At 44.3% G+C, this 17,705-nt stretch overlaps 1 protein-coding gene and 2 long non-coding RNA genes across 3 annotated transcripts; 1 reads left to right on the forward strand and 2 right to left on the reverse strand.

The window, feature by feature from the left end:
• Positions 1-1,044: 1,044 nt before the first annotated feature.
• On the reverse strand, positions 1,045-1,484 carry LOC134291416 (uncharacterized). The gene is made up of 2 exons (XR_009999083.1): positions 1,266-1,484; positions 1,045-1,204 (listed from the first exon to the last, which is right to left on the reverse strand). It is a non-coding gene; the product is annotated as an uncharacterized LOC134291416 (long non-coding RNA).
• A 3,285-nt stretch (positions 1,485-4,769) lies between these two features.
• Positions 4,770-5,370, reverse strand: LOC134291417 (uncharacterized). Its single transcript, XR_009999084.1, has 2 exons — positions 4,991-5,370; positions 4,770-4,929 (listed from the first exon to the last, which is right to left on the reverse strand). It is a non-coding gene; the product is annotated as an uncharacterized LOC134291417 (long non-coding RNA).
• A 6,211-nt stretch (positions 5,371-11,581) lies between these two features.
• LOC109418556 (tubulin alpha-1 chain) lies at positions 11,582-13,742 on the forward strand. The gene is made up of 2 exons (XM_019692764.3): positions 11,582-11,742; positions 12,221-13,742. Exons 1-2 carry the CDS (start codon positions 11,740-11,742, stop codon positions 13,568-13,570), a joined length of 1,353 nt encoding a protein of 450 aa, XP_019548309.1. The 5' UTR covers positions 11,582-11,739; the 3' UTR covers positions 13,571-13,742.
• Positions 13,743-17,705: the final 3,963 nt, after the last annotated feature.

A 17,705-nucleotide genomic window follows, 5' to 3' on the forward strand; every position in this document is an offset into this window, starting at 1 on the left:
TAAAAGGCCCTGAAATTTTATTTCGATTGAACATTTGAGTACTGAGATATCTTTCGAAGAGTATTTCAATAAATTCCTATTATATTCGTTTGTTATCTTGCATGAGCTTTTGACCAGTCTATGGGAAACTATTGTTCAATTAATAATGCTGACCTCATATAAAGTGTATACTAGCAGGTTATTGTTTTCAATAAAATTGTAAATAACAAATTACAAATAAACAGGAGTTCTATGAAAACTAACAATATGTTAAATGAAAGCTTTGAATTTATATATTGTAGGAAAAATGCAAGTGCTGGACAGCCAAAATAACTAGCTAATTCCAAAACTGATTAGCATAGTAGATATATTATTTTTGTCCTTTTTACACCATAACCATGAATACCAAGTACTTCGGAGCTAATTTATTCGACTGATTGAGAGATTTTAGACAAACTGTATCTCGTTGATTTTCTTATCCATTTGTTAATCGATTCAAGATCTTTTGGCAGTTAACAAAAGATACAATACAAAGATAAGCTATTTTTTTAAAATTTCACACAAGATTCTAGAAAGTGTCTGGCATTTCTGGTAGTTTAGTCCATGGTCCATGATGTGTAACTAGCTGCCTGCCAACTACTTACCCGTACAAGCTAGCAGCAGCAAGAAACTCCTCGAGCTGGGTCTCAGAGTCGGCTTACTACTGGGTGATCAAGGGGACGCGGACAAAGTATGGAAACTCCGGAATTTTCATGTTCTTTCAACAACATTTATTTGCCCTATCCTGTGGCGTGTGGGTGTGGGGTTCACATTTGGTGTGGAGTGTATGAGAGGCGATCGATCGTTCTTTTACTCACTGTTGTACTCCGACGTTGGCCCACACGGTTACGCACGATTGCGATAGCCCTACCGTGGGGCCGGAATCTCGCCGCGGGGCGGCTCGGGGATGTCCATTGGTCCGAAATGGCATCGGAATCTGTCCAGCGGCTTTGCTGGGGTCGTAGGCGAATGCAGGCGTCTCCTCTCGTTGACAAAATCGGCACGGCCCAGGACGAGACCGGAGTGACCGTGCCGAGAGAGGCCCTCCTGGGTAATTAGGGCCGGAGGCCCGAGGGATTCGTCCGGAATCGGACGACGGGGTGTCCTTGGCATTTAGACTCGGAAGCCATTTTGACTTCCGAGCCGACCCGTGTGAGGACCGTATTTTAAAATACGGCAAGAGGTCCTAGAGGAAATATATTGTTCCGTCAGGATGGTCGGAGATTTTCGATTAGGGACCAAATTACCTGAACGGGAGTAGGCCGCAATCCCGGTATCCCTCCATAAAAGGGGGGAGGGGTGGTAGAAAAACCACCGCGGACACTACTTTTCAACAATCACGAAGATCGATATGACTCACACGGACGCCTGAATACTTCTGCCAAAAAATCTTCAATTTGGAAGATGGCAGCGCCCATGGGACAAAATCCACGGCCATGACACCCATAAACATGAAAATAACGATGGCCATTAGACTGGCCCAAATACAAAAATGTCGAAAAATTACACGGGGCACCCTCTAGAATCGTGCCTTTGGATGAGAAGAGCAATCTGTGAAAATTTCAGCTCAACCGGTTTAAAACTGAGCTGGCGCAAATGAGTTTAAGGTTTGTATGGAATCTTCAGTCTAAATACATGGGAAATTGGATGACCTCCAGTCTCGCATTCAGCACGCTGGTTGAAAGAGTTTGATTTGGCTCATAATTGAAAAAATGATAGTTGATACCCTAAGGAACAACTTTGTTGAAAACCATATAATGATAAAACTTAATATAGTTGCGGTTTCAGCTAATGAAAGCTGGATGAGGACATCTTCCCCTGTTTACTCTCGGTTGTTATATGCAGCACGTGTTTGCTGTTCGAAGCTTGCGCTCTACATCATAGGCGGCTATGTTGTCCTTCATTTCAATTGCTCACGCACGTGGGCGGGTATCGAAACAATGAAGAATTTCAAAGCTGCCTATGATGTAGCGTGCAAGCTTCGACCGACAAACACGTGATACATGTAACAACCGAGAGTAAACGGGGGAAGATGTCCTCATCCAGCTTTCGTTAGCTGAAACCGCAACTAAAATAAAATTTTATCATGGTATGGTCTTCTACAAAGTTGTTCCTTAGGGTATCAACTACCATTCCTTCAATTCTGAGCTAAATCGAACTCGCTGAACCGGCGAACTGAGTGAGAGACTGTAGGTCATCCGATTTCCCATATATTTAGACTGAAAATCCCATACAAACCTTCATCTCATTTGCGCCAGCTCAGTTTTAAACCGATTGAGCTGAATCTTTCACAGATTTTTCTTCTCATCCAAAGGTACGATTCTAGAGGGTGCCCCGTGAATTTTTCCAACTTTTCTTTCTCGCCATACAAATGTGGGCCGGTCTAATGGCCATGTTCTACCCCTTCAGTAATGCTAGGTTTTAATATTGGTAGCGGAGTAACCCTCTCAGTCGTGTGGGACCTTCTGACATTTACATTAAAAAAACATGAAATTTCTGCCAACATTCGGCTCATACAAACACAAAAATCTGAGGATGTAACCGACAGGTTACATTATCCACTCCTCCGATGAAAAAAATGTAAAGTACGAAGTGGTTTTGCATTTTTTTGTTTGTTTCCAAACCCATCTTCGGCTCAAACAATACAATACAAATAGACAAACAATTTCCAATTTAAAATGTAATTATAAACGCGCGTAACCATAATGAAACTATACATACAAATTAAAATAATAAATAAAAATAAATTTTAAAACATGCACTACTACCATAAACAGTTTAAATAAATATTAAAAAATATCCCGTAACTTGGGTAAACGAACAAATAATTATATTTACAATGCTGCAGCAAACTTATTTTAGAACCTTATTTACACTTTGCACATTATTTACAATTAGATCGCTTTCGATCTTACATCGCGGTACCCCTCGCGCGGGCGAGATTTACCGGCGGGCAAAACGATCACTGATGATCGACAGTCGATCATCGAGTGACAGATTGGAATCTGTCATGTTTCTGTCAAAATGATAACATACCGACATAAACACTATGGTTATGTTATGTTTTGTTGACAAAATTGTGTTGTGATCACGAATAGTAAGATCGTTTTCAGAAGAACTAGTGATTGGTAAGTACGAATGAAATAAACATAACGAATGCATTTTTTTGTCTTTGTATAGGTGATTTGACTGGAGTCAGTTAGGGTGATGCTGCTAGGTCGCGATCTTTTTTTGGAAAAGATGGCCTGCAGTTACCCAAAACAAATCAGGGAATGGCCTTCAATCTCATCTTGATTTCTCAAGATGGAAATAAGGTAAGTGTAGTGCATATAATTACGGGTTAAAATGAATGATCATTTGGACATAATCGTGAAATTGTCACGAAGTGACAAGTGGGCAATTCGGTCATTCTTATTGCAGTAAGTGATCTGAAAGAGGATCAGGTCGGTCGATTTATCCCTCAACGATCACTTTTACTGCGAGAAATGACAGAAATTGTCGGTCAATGAGTCAAGTCAAACTTGTACTCATGCGAGTGGGGGTGGTTTTCCCCGTAATCAATTAAGGTCTCAATGAATCTCATCATTGAAAATTTCATTGTACCTGCAAATTGATTAACGATTGCCTTACTTTTCTTTTCAGGACAATCGGCCCTTAAGCTTCCGGAGATCTACGTGTTGCGGCCAGCCGGGGAGTTCGAAAGGCTGTTCCGAGGGCAAGAATGTAGTAATCCCTCGACAACGCGAAGTTCCTCCGACGTGGTCCGGCTTGTGATCCCGGTTGTTTAGCATTAAGGTAAAACAATTGTAAATAAAGTGTGTAAATTTGTTTAACCCTCTCAGGCCCATTTGGCTTGGAGGGTAAATAGGGTGTAGAAAAATTTGAGAAATCTGTCAATGTCAGTATTTCGCGTAAATCCGTGTATCACAGTGAATGGTAAGTATAAGTGAGCTGACTAAGTGTAAATTTTATAAACTAGTATCACAGGTAAGCATCACATTTGGTAAGTATGTATAGAAATATTATGATTAAAAGTTTCAACATGGATTTGACGATCACGTACAAATTAAAATGTTTGAAACGAGATAAATTTTGGTGGTGTGTCCGTTCAGGACCTCTTATTTTGGAATGCAAAACTTCCGAACTTTTACAAGTTTTTATCGGATTTGTTTTTAATGTCGGTTTGAGTATACGTACGAAGTACGGATCCCTCCCACCACCAGTCGGAAAATCCGTGTAGATTTTCATACTTTACGAAACCACCTTGATCACCGTTCGCGAAAACTTTAGTTGGGCGCCATCTGTAACTAGCTGCCTGCCAACTACTTACCCGTACAAGCTAGCAGCAGCAAGAAACTCCTCGAGCTGGGTCTCAGAGTCGGCTTACTACTGGGTGATCAAGGGGACGCGGACAAAGTATGGAAACTCCGGAATTTTCATGTTCTTTCAACAACATTTATTTGCCCTATCCTGTGGCGTGTGGGTGTGGGGTTCACATTTGGTGTGGAGTGTATGAGAGGCGATCGATCGTTCTTTTACTCACTGTTGTACTCCGACGTTGGCCCACACGGTTACGCACGATTGCGATAGCCCTACCGTGGGGCCGGAATCTCGCCGCGGGGCGGCTCGGGGATGTCCATTGGTCCGAAATGGCATCGGAATCTGTCCAGCGGCTTTGCTGGGGTCGTAGGCGAATGCAGGCGTCTCCTCTCGTTGACAAAATCGGCACGGCCCAGGACGAGACCGGAGTGACCGTGCCGAGAGAGGCCCTCCTGGGTAATTAGGGCCGGAGGCCCGAGGGATTCGTCCGGAATCGGACGACGGGGTGTCCTTGGCATTTAGACTCGGAAGCCATTTTGACTTCCGAGCCGACCCGTGTGAGGACCGTATTTTAAAATACGGCAAGAGGTCCTAGAGGAAATATATTGTTCCGTCAGGATGGTCGGAGATTTTCGATTAGGGACCAAATTACCTGAACGGGAGTAGGCCGCAATCCCGGTATCCCTCCATAAAAGGGGGGAGGGGTGGTAGAAAAACCACCGCGGACACTACTTTTCAACAATCACGAAGATCGATATGACTCACACGGACGCCTGAATACTTCTGCCAAAAAATCTTCAATTTGGAAGATGGCAGCGCCCATGGGACAAAATCCACGGCCATGACACCCATAAACATGAAAATAACGATGGCCATGTTCTACCCCTTCAGTAATGCTAGGTTTTAATATTGGTAGCGGAGTAACCCTCTCAGTCGTGTGGGACCTTCTGACATTTACATTAAAAAAACATGAAATTTCTGCCAACATTCGGCTCATACAAACACAAAAATCTGAGGATGTAACCGACAGGTTACAACGTATGTGCATTACCATTACTATCGCGACCAAATAAATCATAATCGGGACGAAGACCGTGTCGTCTATTTTCATATAACTAGTGGTTCATATCACCTACCAAAGGTGGCTCCAAGATTCACGCATTTCCCCTTCTCTAACAAATACTCCTTCCTGAGACAACTGTGGGGATGCTGTGGATTCCACGGTTTCTAGTTAGCGCAAAGACCACGGTCCATACATTATTTTTTTTTTGTATGAACAAAAAACTACGCGGGGGGGGGGGGGGTGGTAGGGTTCGGAATCTCCCAAAAAATGACCACGTGGTTTATGGACAGCCCCTTACTTCGAAGTTAACTATCTACAAAACGCTGATTAGCCCGGTAGTCCTTTATGAGCACGAAGCATGGAGCCTACGTGCAGAGGACCAACGCGCCCTTGGAGTTTTCGAACGGAAGGTGTTGCGTACCATCTACGGCGGAGTGCAGATGGAAGACGGGACTTGGAGAAGGCGAATGAACCACGAGCTGCATCAACTGCTGAGAGAACCAACCATCGTCCACACCGCGAAAATCAGGACACTACGGTGGGCGGGTCACGTCATCAGGAAGTCGGATAGCAACCCGACTAAAATGGTTCTCGAGAGTCATCCGACCGGTACAAGAAGTCGTGGGGCGCAGCTAGCTAAGTGGGTCGACCAAGTGGAAGACGATCTGCGAACCCTACGCAGAGTGCGGAACTGGAGACACACAGCCATGGACCGAGTGGAATGGAGACGGCTACTATGTACAGTAGAGGCCACCCAGGCCTTAGTCTGATCGGTAAGTAGGTATCTACTGACTGTCAAGCGAAAAACTTGCAACGATCGACGTGCCATTATCTTTCGAATGTTGGAGGGTGTTCGTACCTTCTTCGCGGTGATGTATACGATGCAGTGCAGCCTGGGCACTGTTGTCCTTCTAACTTCAGCTAGATTGAGGACGTACGTCTCGAGCGTCTGTTCACCAAGGAGGTGCGGCTCAAGAGCAAAAACGGAGAGCCGTTTGCAGAGTTTTCGATGGCGTCACGGAAAATCAAATCGACCACATCTGCATCAGCCGAAAATGGAGACGGAGCCTTCTTGATGTGCGGAACAAACGTAGCACCGATATTGCGTCCGACCATCATCTCCTAATCGGCGAGATCCGACTGCGCATTGCTAGGACAAATCGACAGGAGGAGAAAATCGGGCGCCGGTTCAACACATGCCGACTGGAAGAAGCTGCGGTGAAAAGGTCCTTCGACGAGGAGCTAGAGAACGGAGCTGTGAATATTCCAGAAGGTGGAAGCGTAAAAGATCAATGGAGCGCCATCAAGAACGCCTTCATCGCCACCGGCGAGAACAATTTGGATGAGCTATGCACCCGAAGAAAGCAGTTGATCACAGATGATACCTGGAGGAAGATAGAGGAGCGAAGGAACGCTAGAGCGAGCGAAAACACGAGGATCCAAGCCGTAGCCCGTCAGAGCTATTCGGCTCTCGAGAAGGAAGTGAAACGCTTATGTACACGGGACAAAAGAGCGTGGGCGGACTCCCCAGCCGACGAAGGCGAGAAAGCCGCAAACACCGGCGACATCCGTCTCCTCTACGATGTTTCAGTTCGCCTTAGTAGGACTAAGATGAATGCTACGATGCCCGTGAAAGACATGTCTGGGCAGTTGCTGACCGACCCGGCTGACCAGTTGAAACGCTGGTTCTAGCACTTTGGAAATTTTTTTCAAGTGTTGGTCACGCCATCAACACCTCAGCTTGATCCGCCAAGAGTTCGACGCATTACCCGTGTCAACACCGAAGCTCCACATCAGGCGAGGCCCAGCAGGTACGCAGATCGCAACGATCAAGCTTCCAGTCGGGGAAGCGAAGAAAGCCACTGCTAAGGGCATGGTTGAAGTCGGATGGTCGGAGTGTCCGCTTAGTGTATGTGAGCCACCGGAAGTATGCTTCAGGTGCTTCGGACGAGACCACAAGTCGTGGGCATGCAAAGGCCCTGATAGGAGCAAACTCTGCAGAAGATGCGGAGTAGAAGGCCACTTCGTCAGGGAGTGTAAATCGGCGCCAAAGTGTCTGATTTGCACGGCGAACAAAGGCCATGTGACGGGTGGGCCTAAGTTCCCAAGCATAAGTGGATGTAACGGCCGAAAAGCCGCGCAGCAGCTGTTGTGGCAATCCGCCTCGGAGTCGAGTACAGACATCGCGCTTCTTTCGGACCCATACCGCATCCCCCCCCCCCCCCAATAACGGGAACTGGATTGCGGATAAGGCCAAGAAAGCGGCGATCTGTACGACCGGTCGGTACCCGGTCCAGGAGATAATCTCTACGACGTGCGAGGGCTTCGCGATTGCGAAGATCGACGGGGTCTACTACTGCAGCTGCTATGCCCCACCTAGGTGGCCGATAGGTCAGTTCTCGTCCATGCTAGACTCGCTGTCAAGCGCACTAGCTGGACTGAGCCCCTTGGTCATCGGTGGGGACTTTAACGTGTGGGCGGTCGAGTGGGGCAGTCGCTCTACGAACGAGAGAGGTTGGGCTCTACTCGAAGCTATGGCGGGATTGAACGTTGAGATCGCGAATGTCGGAAGTGTAAGCACATATAGCAGAAACGGTGCGGAGTCCATCATTGATGTGACCTTCTGGAGCCCAGGGCTTAACCCTACCTCAGACTGGAGAGTTGATAACGGGTACACGCATAGTGATCACCTGGCGATTCGATACAGTATCGAACAGGGCGGTAGACGGCAGCAGTCGAGGATAACCGACACTCACTGAGGATGGCTAACCTCGAGTTTCGATAAGCCGGCATTTGAGGAGCGGCTGCTCATGGAGCAGAATACAGACTACTTGTCTAGCGACGGTCTAGTTGGTACCTTGAGACGAGCGTGTGATGCGGCAATGCCGAGGCGATCCATACCCAGGAATGGACGAAGACCGGTATACTGGTGGTGTCAAGTAATCGCGGAGCTCCGTGCATCTTGCCACAGGGCAAGGAGAAGGATGCAAAGAGCCCGGACCGATGAGTCGAGAGCGGAGCGAGAGGTGGCATACAGGGCAGCAAAGTTGGCACTGAACAAAGAGATCAAGGCGCATAAGCGGGCGTGCTTCAACGATCTCTGTCAGACGGCCAACACAACCCCCTGGGGAGATCCATACCGCGTAGTCATGTGCAAAACGAAAGGCACATCTGCACCACCGGAACGCTCTCCCGCGATACTGCAGAGGATTGTGGAAACGTTGTTCCCGCACCACGAGTTGAGACCATGGGCACCCACACCGCAAGACCATCCTGGTCCGAGTGTTCCCCCAGTGACGAATGATGAGTTAGCCGCAATTGCGAAATCACTTAACCTTTTGGAGCCGATTTGTTTCGCCGCTGTCGACGCAACCTCGCTGGTGTCGAACACGTTTGTTATGCTCGGTTTCATCTCCGGGGTCATATATGACCCCTCCGGCTCCAAAGGGTTAAGCTGAACAAGGCCCCGGGCCCGGATGGCATTCCGACGGTGGCTATTAAAGCGGCCATCGAAGCTAGCCCTGACATGGTCAGATCGGTTATGCAGAGATGCTTGGATAGAGGCGAGTTTCCGGAGAGATGGAAAAGGCAAAAATTGGTTCTACTGCCCAAGCACGAGAAGCCACCAGGCGTCCAAAGTCCAAATTAAGTCGTCGCACTCGGGCTCAAACCGGGTACCACATCTAGTACTACATTTGGTCCCCGGTACCCAAGTTTGACATTTGGCTGCATACCTCATTTTTTAATACTTTGTGACACAGTAGCCCACGACGAGGTAGTAGCTTAGGACAACAAACTAATTTCAAAATGTCAGTTCAAAAGAAAAAAAAACCATCTCATTGAAGATGTTTGCGGACCTCAATCGGCTGTTTTCCAAACTCTTATGGTAACTTCCATATCCAAACATTATCTGTCTGCTGATAATTATATTCCTTTTTTTAGTGAAAAAAGATATCAAGGTGCTTTTTCTTGAACCGAACCTAAAACCGACGGCACGCAAAATGGCGTTTCCTCTATCTAGCCTAGAATGAGATCGTGTGTCTATAGGCTCTAAGGCTAGCTTGAAACATTACCGGATCAAGAACCCAGCTGAGAATGCTTTCAGGAATGGCCTTTCCCATCTGTCCGGATAATTATTGTAACCTACATTGAAACTACTCCTATCGGATGTAGACCCATAATACATAATCCATAATACATTACATTGAATTACCCTTTATTCCTGTCTAAGTGTTTCAAAATAAAATCACCTTGATTTATTTTTATTAAATTGATTATTTTTGCCAGAGAAAGGGAGAGCATGATGAGGAGGGCGAATAAGTAAGGATAGCTCTGAAATGTAGCCCGAAATTCGAGCATAAAAATGATCTCTGACGTAATTGTCAGCATACTCCACCGAGACTCATGTCAAATGATCACCCAGGTTTGGCGCTGTCCATAAACTACGTAGACTTTTTTCGGCAATCTCAGACCCCCCCTCGTAGACTTTTGTCCATACAAAATTTTTGAAATTTGTATGGAGCGTAGACTTTGGCCAGACCCCTCCGTCCCCCCTTAAGAGTCTACGTAGTTAATGGACAGATCCTTTCCGTATTCATTTTTAAAAACTTCTGTATAATATTGGATTATTATTTGTCTTTGGCTTAGTTATACATCAGACCAAGTTTTTACGTGATTTTCGTTATTTCAGTTATTTAGAATGCATATTGATTAGTTTTCAAGTCGAAGATCAGCCGAAGTATAAACATCCACATTGTCAGTTAAACAATCTTATAAGTTTTTTTTTTAAATTTTATTTTTAAATAATTTATGATGGACTAGGATTGCACTGGCGCAACTATAATCTCCCGATTTCAATTGCTCTCCTCAGAGATGATGAATCCGGTGAGAAAATTGCTGCATTCTCTTCTCTGAACACTCCCCTCCATAATACGAAGACGAGAAAAGCACTGCTACGTTGGTAGGTAGAGTATACGATAAATCGTTCCAGGCTGTACCATATCCAATCCATCCATACTTGCATGAGGCGCCTACTTGTGTGTTCGTTTTCTTCTTTTTTTTAGATCTGACATCCCAACTGCGACAGAGCCTTCTTCAAAGCACTTATGCAGTTATCAACTAAGAACTATCTCTATGTCCAGGGCAGTTGGGTCAATTTCTATTATGCAGACATATCGTGATTTGACCTCAGATACGTTCAGCATGGTCTTGATGCACAGCTGTTCGTGTACCTGCTAAACTTTTCGGGCCCTTATATTTGAATTCAGGGGTTTCTCATGTTCTGGCTCAGAGGTGTCTCAAAGAAAGATACAAACAAATATCCCACAGCTGTAAAGGCGAATGTATTGAGCGCTGAGGATGACGGTTCGATTCTAGGTCGGTCGAAGAACTTTTCTTAAACGAAATTTCTTTGACTTCGTTTGAATAGAATATCTTTGTGCCTGCCACATAACGCATATGCAAAATGGTCATATGCAGAGGAAGCTCTCATTTAATAACTGTGTAAGTGCCAGCTACGCCAAGAAAAAGATAATAAGAAGAAGTCATAAAGAACACTACAAGAAACATTTGAAAATTCCCTAAAATTTTTAGAAAAGAGAAAAAAGGTATTTTAAAGGGTCGTTCAAAAAATGACTGATATTTCGAAGAATAGAGCTGACAGAACAAGAAATTTTGCATAATTTCATTTTTTAACAAATGGCTTAACAAAATGTGTAACTTTCTATGAAAGCACATAAAACAACTGATTTCATAAAAAAAAAATTAAAAAGTGAAGAATAATACAATGAATTTCATGCACAATAACAATAAAATAGATAGCACCCATAATTGTACCAAAAAAGGACTGCGTCCAATCCAGTGGGTCCTCGCCGTATAAGTTTGGGAACATTGTCGACCATGCCATCTGCCTACATTGGTACCTCTATCATATTGCGTGCGTCTTGTCTTCCCATGCATGAAGCCCAACCAAAGTGCCTAGCCTACGCGTGCTGCTCTCGTACCTAAGTAAAATGCCGCATTCGATCAAAAATCAGTGAGAGAAACTTCCCCTGATCTTTTCATACCGCGACGACGACATCATCATCGGCCCACACGTCCGTCGTGGGTCTGGCCCACGTTACCATGGCGTTTGCGCATAACAGCTCGCTCTCTTTCCGCGCTCGGGGAGGGCATAAATAGTCCCGCCGGTCAACGGTTTGCTTCATTCTCAGTTTGGAAAGCGTCCTGATCTGCTGTGTCCAAGCGCGAGTGGTTTTAGTCCCAAGCTTACAATTAATTTATTGAGTGCTAACTTATTTCTGCTGTTTTTTGGATTTTCCTAAAACTTTTGCATCAAAATGGTAAGTTGGTTGAGTGGTTTTCGGGTGATTCGATGTGAAAATCAAGTGAAAGCTTAGTAAAGTGTGAACAATGTTGGAAAATATGAGCCGCGTGTCGGCAGATGTTTCACGTCAAAGATGACTCATCCGTAGTGTTCTTCAAAACAGTTATTGAAAAGTTAAATTCAGTTCAAAAATCGATTGAATCCCCAATTTATGATGATTTTCCATTAAAACATGCGTTTCCAACCGCACCCATTGAATTTTCATTACATGTTGCTATGGAACGAAAATCGTGACTCATCGTCTGCTATGCTGCTACAGTGAGCGCAACATAAAAGCAGACAAAAGGAGAAGCCGAAAAGTGCAGTTATTTCCGTCCATGTGGCATCCCGTTGATTTTCACTCGGACGCCTTTCACCGTTATGCAGTCCATTTTTAGAAAGCCCCTTCTAATTGTGTACTTTCATTTTTCCCCATTGTCTGCCTTCCTTTACAGCGTGAATGTATCTCCGTGCATGTCGGTCAGGCTGGTGTCCAGATTGGCAACGCCTGCTGGGAACTGTACTGCCTTGAGCATGGAATTCAGCCCGATGGTCAGATGCCCTCGGATAAGACCATCGGCGGTGGAGATGACTCGTTCAACACCTTCTTCAGCGAGACCGGTGCCGGTAAGCACGTGCCTCGCGCCGTCTTCGTCGATCTGGAACCAACCGTAGTCGATGAGGTCCGCACCGGAACCTACCGGCAGCTGTTCCATCCGGAGCAGTTAATTACCGGAAAGGAAGATGCCGCCAACAACTACGCTCGTGGCCACTACACCATTGGCAAGGAAATCGTCGATCTGGTTTTGGACCGCATCCGTAAGCTCGCTGATCAATGTACCGGTCTGCAAGGATTCCTGATCTTCCACTCGTTCGGCGGTGGCACTGGATCCGGTTTCACCTCTCTGCTGATGGAACGCCTGTCGGTTGATTACGGCAAGAAGTCCAAGCTGGAATTCGCTATCTACCCAGCTCCCCAGGTGTCCACTGCCGTGGTTGAACCCTACAACTCCATCTTGACCACCCACACTACCCTGGAACATTCGGACTGCGCCTTCATGGTCGACAACGAGGCTATCTACGACATCTGTCGTCGCAACTTGGACATCGAGCGCCCAACCTACACTAACCTGAACCGTCTGATTGGTCAAATCGTGTCCTCCATCACCGCCTCCCTGCGGTTCGATGGTGCCCTGAACGTCGATCTGACGGAGTTCCAGACCAACTTGGTGCCCTACCCACGTATCCACTTCCCTCTGGTCACCTATGCCCCGGTCATCTCGGCCGAAAAGGCCTACCACGAGCAACTGTCGGTCGCCGAAATCACCAACGCTTGCTTCGAGCCGGCCAACCAGATGGTCAAGTGTGATCCACGTCACGGCAAGTACATGGCCTGTTGCATGCTGTACCGTGGTGATGTTGTCCCCAAGGACGTCAACGCCGCCATCGCCACCATCAAGACCAAGCGCACCATCCAGTTCGTCGACTGGTGTCCAACTGGTTTCAAGGTTGGTATCAACTACCAGCCGCCGACCGTCGTCCCAGGTGGCGATCTTGCCAAGGTCCAGCGCGCCGTCTGCATGTTGTCCAACACCACGGCCATCGCCGAAGCCTGGGCTCGTCTGGATCACAAATTCGATCTGATGTACGCCAAGCGCGCCTTCGTCCACTGGTACGTCGGTGAGGGTATGGAGGAAGGTGAATTCTCCGAAGCCCGTGAGGATTTGGCCGCCCTTGAGAAGGATTACGAGGAAGTTGGAATGGACTCCGGCGAAGGCGAGGGTGAAGGCGCTGAGGAATACTAAAAAAGCCGATTCGTTGAACTACCGTTACGAAGTCAAACCGAATTGCAGCACGCAACATGCACCATTTTTTCTCTCGCTAATTAACAAAAGAAAACGCTATTTCTCGATTTTGATAGCATAGTGCAAAATTCCCAGAAATAAATGCAGCAATGAAAATAGCATGAACCTCAAATCGCAATCTTGTTTTTCATTCAACTCCTTTCCTTGATCCATTCAAGCGTGGGGGCATTTAAGTCCAGTCAGCCGTCAACATTCCATAAAAGTACTCATTGGGCAAAGATCTGTTCCACTTGGAAGTGCCACATGACGCAATCTTCAATCGTGCACTACATGCGAGATGAGCCTTTTATGGTATGAGAAAAAACAATCCCATTCAATATGGTATTGATTAAACCGGTCCACTGTCTGCCTTCGGCGCCTCGCCCACCAGCTTCCACCCACTCTACTCTGCCGTTTAGAATCAGTTTCAATTTCGTTTGATCGATACTGTGGGAGTTGCTACCTATACCTATCCAATCTGCGTGTTCAGAATTTTGTATTTACAGCCGGAAACTTTTATACCCCACCCACTTCACTCCCACCGCAGTTTATCGGCGGTTTTATAGCCGAACGAGCTGGTATCTGCAAAGCTGTTAATAATTACTACACAGGGTCAAATATTTGTCCAAAATGAAACCAATGCACAATGGGTCCAGAGCCGTGTTTACGAAGACAAAAATGTTTGTGCCTAAACCATAAGTTTTAGATACATGGTGTCTTTGGGAAACTTTCTTCTTATTTTTCGACCTTTTTTCTCATTATTGTAAAATTAGGGTGGTCTCTCTAGTTTCGCGGATCCAAACATCTGCTTTTTAATAGTTTTATGTACGTTCACAAAATGTTCTACAAAGTTGTAAAAGAACTTATTTAGAGCAAGTTTGCCGAAGAAACCATTATTCTATCTCTTATGGTTCCTAACTTATAATTTTTGGAAAGATTCATGTTAGGGTGATCCATGAATTTCAGTTTTCCTGAAATAACTTTTAATTCGTTCGTTTCTCGTAAATACTTTGTTCCGAGCACTTTTAGAACTATCAACGACGCATATTTTTTCCAAAGAGCTCAAAGTTCTAACTCTCATAGTTGAAAAGATATTGGCATTTTTCTTCGAAAAATCACTTTTTTTTTAAAATGTCATATCTCAAAAAGGAGCAAATGGATTTTCAATCTACCGGATGCATTGGAAAGATCGTACTCTGTTCTATTTATGGTGAAAAAACTGTATATACCTTTTTTGTTTAAAGCTTTTTATTAAATTTTGAAAATACGATTTTTTTCATGGAAAAGCAGTTGTAACTTTGAAAATCGATGAGATACAAACTTGACGTCTTCGACAAAATTGTGAGTTTTTGGCTGCTATAAAAGTGCCCAGAACAAAGTATTGCGGAAAAATCAACACATAAAATTATATTGAGTAAAAACAGATTTTCATATGGAAAGCGGAACAATTTCAGCAAACTCGACTAGATAGATCGAAGTAACCATGTCGAAAATATTTAAACTTGTTTATAACCCATAATTCGTCAATGAACTCAACTTAAAATGTGGATTTGAGCTGATTTCCACCAATTTAATTTCAATTTCATCACTTCAATCCAATGTATGGATAGTGAAAATGTCAATCACTAGTATATGTTTAGGTTAACGTAAAAGCCTATCAAAGTTACATGATTTACAATATCTTATCAACATTGTGCCTAAATGGTGATGACAGTATAAATAAACATTGGTTCTACAATGAAATGGATGACCATTTACCAAGCTACTTTGATCTATCTAACAAAGACGAGTTGAATTTGCTTGAAATGTGTCATTTTTCATATGAAAATCTGTTTTAATTCAATATAATTTTATGTATTGATTTTTTCGCAATACTTTGTTCTGGGCACTTTTATAGCATCTAAAAACTCACAATTTTGTCGAAGACGCCAAGTTTGTATATCATCGATTTTCAAAGTTACAACTGCTTTTCCATGAAAAAAAAATGTATTTTCAAAATTCAATAAAAAGCTTTAGACAAAAAAGGTACATACAGCTTTTTCACCATAAATAGAACAAAGTACGATCTTTCTAAGGCAACCAGGAGATTGAAAATCCATTTGCTCCTTTTTGAGATATGACATTTTGAAAAAGAGTGATTTTTTGAAGAAAAATGCCAATATATTCTTAACTATGAGAGTTAGAACTTTGACCTCTTTGGAAAAAATATGCGTCGTTGATAGTTCTAAAAGTGCTCGAAACAAAGTATTTACGAGAAACGAACGAAATAAAAGTTATTTCAGGAAAACTGAAATTCATGGATCACCCTAACATGAATCTGTGAAAAAAATATAAGTTAGGAACCATAAGAGATAGAATAATGGTTTCTTCGGCAAACTTGCTCTAAATAAGTTCTTTTACAACTTAGTAGAACATTTTGTAAACGTACATAAAACTATTAAACAGCAGATGTTTGGATCAACGAAACTAGAGGGACCACCCTAATTTCACAATAATGAGAAAAAAGGTCAAAAAATAAGAAGAAAGTTTCCCAAAGACACCATGTATCTAAAACTTATGGTTTAGGCACAAACATTTTTGTCTTCGTAAATACGGCTCTGGACCCATTGTGCAATGCTCAAATATCTTGTTTGATTCGATCGAATTTTCATTAGTGTCAAACTGATGTTGTTTCTTGAGTTCTTTCCTTGTCAAATATTTGACCCTGTGTACTTCAGGCCTAAGTAGGGGAACAAGCTTCCAAATGCCAAGATGGGGTAAAATGGCCCAACTCATAAAAGGGGTACTCAGGTATCAGGTATCAGTAGGTCGGCTCCAGAGGCACGTTCTCCTCCATTTGGGAAATTTGTGCCATCGCCATAAACACGAGCCTATTCATCAATTACCTGAGGGAGAAGGGAAGGAAAAAAGGATGGGACAGGGAAAAGGACAGGTAAAGGAATAGGGTCTTCATACACGCATAAGCGTACCACAATGGGTTCACATGGCGTCCTGAAAAGGACACTGTAATACCGCATAAGCGTACCACAATGGGTTCAAAGAGCGCCCTGAAAAGGGCACTGTGATATCGCATAAAGCGTAAAGAAAGCTTATAGCTCTTTACCACATCGGGTCAAGAACAGCAGAATGTCCTGAAGATTCAGGTTTCTAAAGTCAGTTACACTTAATAAGTGTTTACCGAGTACTCGGAAACGCAGTTGCACAAAAACTGGACAGTTACATATCAAATGATACGAAGTTCCATAATCGGATTCACAGCCAGGGATGGGAACACTCACTTGCAAAAAGATTCACTCACTTGGTATTTTCTCAGCTCAGAAGCGTGCAATCAAGAAACTGTGTATGGACGACTTTTGCCTTATGATTTTATCTAAAACTTTTCCGAGCAGAGTAGGGGTCGCACACGAATCCCAAAGTCGTGACAGAGCTGTGAAAGCGACTATCCACGAGGTGAGTGTAATTTACATTCACCTCGTGGAGAGTTGCCTTCACAGCTCCCTCACGACTTAGGTATGCGTGTGTGACCCCTACTCTATTCAGCAAACTTTTAGACAAAATCACAAGGCAAAAGTCGCCTATACATCGTTTTTTGATTGCACGCTTCTATGCTGAGAAAACTGCAAGTGAGTGTAACTCTTTGCAAGTGAGTGTTCCCATCCTAGTTCACAGCTATCACATACAAATGAATCAGCTTGCTGAATATTCGCCATGTCATAGCTGAGTCGGCAGTGACCAGTCAACGCTGTAACCAGCATGCTGCAATTACTCTTAGACAGATTTGTAAGATACTTTGCCACCCCTACACGGAGAGACGAAACTACCCAAAAGTGGGTTCTTTCCACCCAACTTCGGGGCTGCGTGCGTCAAGCCAATTTTGAGTTGATGGAATCGATGTTTTTGTTGGGTTGTTCCCGCTTGCTTCCATGTGAAAAAAATACCTAATTTTAAGTTTCTTCAACTCAACCGAAATTTTGACTAGGTTGTATTCACTCAAATTTGAGTACTGTGCTAGAAACTCAGTTTTGGCTTGACGCACGGAACTGCAAAAGTTGGGGTGTTTCTCTCTTCACTCTCTGACAACAATAGAAAGAGCGCA

The sequence above is a fragment of the Aedes albopictus genome, chromosome 3 (genome assembly GCF_035046485.1).
Source record: "Aedes albopictus strain Foshan chromosome 3, AalbF5, whole genome shotgun sequence".
NCBI lineage: Eukaryota > Metazoa > Arthropoda > Insecta > Diptera > Culicidae > Aedes > Aedes albopictus.